Source organism: Pteropus vampyrus, unplaced genomic scaffold (assembly GCF_000151845.1).
Source record: "Pteropus vampyrus isolate Shadow unplaced genomic scaffold, Pvam_2.0 Scaffold48, whole genome shotgun sequence".
Classification (NCBI taxonomy): domain Eukaryota; kingdom Metazoa; phylum Chordata; class Mammalia; order Chiroptera; family Pteropodidae; genus Pteropus; species Pteropus vampyrus.
In genome coordinates this window covers 2,343,508-2,348,980 of record NW_011888829.1, presented here as the reverse complement: position 1 = coordinate 2,348,980, position 5,473 = coordinate 2,343,508, and the positions used below count along the sequence as shown (strand labels likewise).

Below are 5,473 nucleotides of genomic sequence, written 5' to 3'. Positions count from 1 at the left end.
GCATTATTTTTAAAAATATCCTGAGGCACCCTCTTTTTTTTTTTTTTTGCATTACTAAAACAGGATCCCGAAACATAAAGCTCCAGCAAATACCCTAGCACATTTATTTAATAGAATCTATTAAACTAAAACCAAGCTACCTTATTATCACGCCAAAAAAAAAAATACTCCTAAGTCTAGTAAGAGCTGTAGGCTTTGTTTTATTACAGGGCATGAGTTTCATGCTAATAGCCTTTAGAATGGGAATGACCCATTCAGACCTGGCCTAAGAAGCTACAGCATCTGTCTGCAAATAGAAATGTGCTATACCTCCTGATCACACTGAACTATCAGCTATAAGGAAAGATCCAGGACCAAATAAAATGCACTTGGACCTGTGATAAATACACAACTTCCTGACAGGGACAGCTGTGAAATACTTGAACTGGATGCTATGACAGTCACTGAATCCTGGAGGAAAATCGTCAGGACTCTAACCTAGAATGGAACGTGGCTATTTGACCCCAGAACAAACTTCTGTGAATCCCTAACCTCTAGCATGGCCCCCACCTCAAGGCAGACACCAATACAATGTCAGACGGTGGCAATCGATGCTGAGACAGTCAGCGCAAGTGATGACTACTCCCCTGCGTGGATTTTTTTTTTTTTTTTTTACGTTCGGCATCAGAAGCACGTCAAAGCCTAGCCGACTGGAACCTCCCAGCCACTGCTTGCAATGCGGAGAGGGCGAGAAGAGGCACAGACCGCTGTGTGGCGCTCTGTGGGACTTGTCCCCGTTCGCGGTCCCTGGCGTCTTGTCTCCTCCTGCTTCCCTCTCACTGGACTCTTCGCTTACTGTAGAGTCAGCGTCGGAGGGTGAAACTCTGCAGACACAAAACAGATGGAAGCGTTAGGAGAAAGAGAGGAAGAGGAGGAAAGGTCACATTAACTTGGACGTGGAAGTCAGGCCTCCAGGCAGAACTGGCAGTGGAAGGGTCTAACGCATTATTTCGCAGCCTGGCATCGCGGGCCTCATGACGGCACAGGGCTGCCTCTCCGAGACAGTGGAACGCGGGGTACGAAACGCCTCGGCAGGCTACAAGTCAACGAATGCCAGGAAATAAGGTGCCAGGTTGGAGGACAATCCCTTGGGGCCTTGGACTGAAATTCCAGGTCAGGCATGGGTTGGCTCAGAGGATCTGGAGTTCGGGCCTGGTTCTAGGTTACCTGGGTCTGCAGAATCCCTAGGGAGCCAGGGGCGTCCTGCGGTCACCCCAGAGAACTCTAGATTTCTGGAAGAAGCCTACACTTATGATGCAAACGCAACGATCACCATGGAGATTTGATTCCCTCTACATGAAAAGCAAGGGTATCATGGAAGCCGGGCAGCACCGCGCTAGTAAAAACCCTTAAGCGGTCAGCACCCCTTCTCTTCGTGCTCCCCGGCGATGTGAAATGCCAACACGATTCTGGTGCCCGTGAGGGATGCTAAAATCTCACATTAACCATGCAGGCCATTGAGATGCTACGACGAAATGTTTAGGATGAGACGACAAGGTGAGGAAAAAAAAAAAAAAGACTTTGCAAAATTGTACTAGCATATAAAATAATCTTTGAAGATTTAACTTACCCTTAGCCTGCAAGATAATTAAGCAAACACCATCTCTCTACATAATTCAATTTCTTTTGTGAAAATCACGTTCTAAGATCCATTAAATCCGTAAAAGTAGGCCAGAATCCCCAGGGTAGGTTTTCTGAGAAGTCAGAAATGATAACACCATTTCTGAATATTGGTATGATCACACACCTCTTCCCTTTTAGCAGAAAATCAGGATTTGGAGTTTCAAACCTCAGAGGAAGGCTGATAAATTTGAGGCTTCGAACAGCCAAAGTTTGACTGTGCTATGATCTAACGTCGACTTAATAAAGCCTGGTTTAAACTTCGTCTTCTCACAGAGCTGCAGCTCTTCTCACAGGGTCAGAAGGTGAGGGGGGAACCTCCAGCTAGTGTGTTAACGAGCCATTCTCCACGTGCTCTAGGAGACAGGAGGGATGATTTGATGGAAGGCATGGAAACAAATCGGGAATGGGGAACTGGGCAGGGAAGAGGCAGGGAGAGTCCTTGCAAACATGCTCACAAGGGTAACAATGCAGGCAGCCGGAGAAAAATCAAGCCAAGAAAGAAGGGTGTGATGAAGGTCACCTGCAGACAGAGCGATGAAGTCAGAGTCAGCCGCTGGCATAAGGGGCCAGGACAAAGCTAGTAATGATGGCTGTGTATCGTGTACCATGCACTTTGTGGACATCATTTCTGATGTCATCGCCACAGGGATGAGCAGGCTCATCCCAGAATATATACATTCGAACTGGTCAACCCTTAATCAAGTCACAGGGGACCGCCGACTCATGGCGGACAGTGATTCATACTCTTAAAAGCTTCTAGGGGAGAAGGCAGACGGCCTCCTTACGTAGTCCATTCTCGTGGATCACGAGCCCTCGAGTTCGCTGACTTTGGGCAAGCCGTGGCCAGTCCCCCAGGCCACAGATTCAGACGATAATCACCGTCAACTCTCCTGATACTGGCCATGGACAAACTGAAAACAAAAACATGCTCTGTGATACAGTACAACACAGGAAGCCCACTACGAACCTTCCTCTGTGACGGACGTTCTTGGAGGGGACCTTGGCCTTGGGGCTCGGCACGTCTCCATTTTCAGAGGGTGTGGTATGGTCCTTCACAGGTCCTGGCAGTGGTGCTGGCTCATGAATAATCAATATGTCGTCTTTATTGTGCTGACCCAGATGCTGCTTGGCAAAATCGAAGCCCTTCACACTGGGGATCTGCAACTAAACACACAGATACACGTGCGTGCACGCACGCACACACACACACACACACAGACGACACCATCAATCCGAAATCTGAGGACTGTAAAAGAGATTGTGAGGGCTGGCAAACTGTGAGAGACAACTTCTGACTCAAGATTGTGCCTACGGTTCCACCAATCTAATTCAACGAGCATCTCTAAAATGTCAACTGTGTGCAAGGTGCCATTTATACCAAGAGGGGGCAGAAAAGACAGACACCTGAGAAAGAGTGGAGAGGGACATTGAAGGGAAGAGATGAGTCATGAGGGAACAGGAACTTGAGGAGATTAAAAGACAGGTTTTGCTTTAAACATGCTTAGGCAGAGAGGACCAAAAAAAAAAAAAAAAAAGCTCCAAAGGAAAGCAGCTCCGTGTAGTCAGGGGACAATAGCTTGGGGCTGAAGATGTGACTTTGAGAGCACCTGTCTAGCAGGAGACATGTAGGGGAGTTGAGATTTTTTTAAAGATGAAAACAGTCTATGAATAACACGTTGGAGGACATCTAACAGTTTGGGGCTCGGAGGATAAAAAGGAAGCCAGGGAGAAAAAACAGAAGGCGACTTCAAAAAAGAATGTGGAAAGTTCAGTGTAATGGAAGCCAAGGAAATAAAGAATTTCTAGAAAGGAGTGGCCAACAGAAGCCACGGGGGCACAAAGAGGAAGGAGGAAGGGTCTTTGAAAAAGTCCCCCTCTCACGGATGCAGCAGTCCTATGTGGGGACACGAGGTACCAACACTCAACCCACAAACAAGGCCCGGCGAGGCTGCGACCACGGTGTCCAGGCCTTGGCTGCCAGGCCTGTGCCCAGACGGGAAAGGTGCTCGAAGTACGAGGAAATGTGGGCCATAAGGGAGGGATGTCACTTTTGATGGCACCGAAGGCACCAGGGGTGGATAGTAATAGCTTCTTTAATTTGAGCTTGCAGTATGGGAAAATTAACTACATACAAGTAGTTGTGTCGATGGTCTCCTTAACAGAAGACCACGTGCTAAGTCAAACCTGCTTAGCCGTGCCTACAGTCCTATCAGTCAAAAGACCCCAGGGCAAACCCACCTAAGCAGTTATTTTAGTCAACAGACTATGTCTAGAAGCAAAAGGTTTTGTCATATTTGTGCTAACTTTATGCACAGATGAGTGTCAATACCAACGGCTTAGATTTGAGATCTCTCTCGTCTTTTTAGCGCTAAAAATCTAGGATCAATGGGTAGGAAGGTGGTCTGCAATAATGGCTTCCGCCAGCAGAGGGAGACAAAACTTACCGTAAGCGTAGTTTACAAAGGTGTTGCTTGGAAACAAAAGGCAAAGACTGGCGTGCCTATGTTTTCTAAATTAATGCTACCCACCCCACGGGCAGTTTGTGAGTGGCACGCGCCCCTCGGTTCGGGAATGTTGTTTCGAAAACAATGAACCCAGAGCTGAAGATTTCTTCATCCATGGGACTGGATTAGCACAGTATGACCTTCAACTGGGCTCCCCCAATTCCTAGGGGTGCACGCTTTCCTCGGGGCGTGCAGCCCTTTTAGGGAAATTAAATTCCAGAGAGACAAACCTCTGTATCTGCTCTCACCTACAAGTGACTTTCCTGAGACTGTGCCAGTGATCTGGGCAGCCTGCTAGGACCCCTTCCTCACCTCCTGTCATGGGAGTTCTCCTGCTTTACAGGAGGGGTGCACCTCTCACCCACGTGGTTTTTATTCCAGCTGTACCCCATTTTAGCTCCATAAACAAGGTGCCTCTAAATGAAAGAACAGATACAATCGACAGTCACTTCATCTCCACCATCAACATCATTTTTATCAGTCTTGGCAAAATCCTTTTTGATTTCCCAATAAGAAAGCAAATGCCTCTCGTGACTGGGAACCAATCTCTTTTGCAAGGTAGATGGTTTGCTTTATCAAAACTGAAAGGGGAGCCACAGATTGGAGACCCCCTCTAAGCGGACGTCCCCGATGTGGATAAGGGGACAATACGAACTGCACTGCTTCTTTGGTGAAGTCTGTGTGACAGCCCCACATCTAGGAACCAAATGCCTTCCCTGAAAAACTCTCAGGGCTCACGTAAGAAACCAGTGCGTGTATGCCAAAACGCTTCACGAATGACAAAGTACCACACGAGGAAGAGCGACAGCATCGTTATGGCTCTTGGCTGATACACATCAAGCAGTTAAGATAAATAGTCAGCTGTGAGTTCTCAGGCATCAGATCAAGCTGTAGATATAAATTCAGATACAAAATTCTGTAATTCCGCAACAGGATGTGACACCATGATAGATCTTCAATAAATAGTTGATGACAAAATGGATTTCAAAAAGGTCAATCGAAGCACCAAACCTACTAGATTTTGCGGGGCAGCGGGGAACCGAGAAAAAGGGAATATGTTATCAATGAATTATACATCCATTGTAGCCTTGCAGTCCTGTTGGCTTATTGCTGATTCCAACCAACATCTGTAAATATATCCATTAGATCCTTGCACTTCTCAACAGCTGGGTGAGTCACCGCCTTCTACAATGAAAATCTGGCAACTAGTCCGTGCTTATGCACAAAACATAAGCCATCTACACACAGAAGGAAAAAGTTAGAGGGAATTGTTTCATCCCTACTTTCCAGTACACTTTTTCTAGTTC

General features: G+C 46.9%; 1 protein-coding gene across 1 annotated transcript in view; it reads right to left on the bottom strand.

Moving 5' to 3' along the window:
• KIAA1549 (KIAA1549 ortholog) overlaps positions 1-5,473 on the bottom strand; it is a 129,542-nt gene that overhangs the window by 37,133 nt on the left and 86,936 nt on the right. The window contains exons 15-16 of the mRNA XM_011359561.2: positions 2,630-2,826; positions 745-863 (exon numbers count right to left, since the gene is read on the bottom strand). Coding sequence (XP_011357863.2) covers positions 745-863; positions 2,630-2,826 — 316 coding nt within the window. The remainder of the gene's footprint in view (positions 1-744; positions 864-2,629; positions 2,827-5,473) is intronic.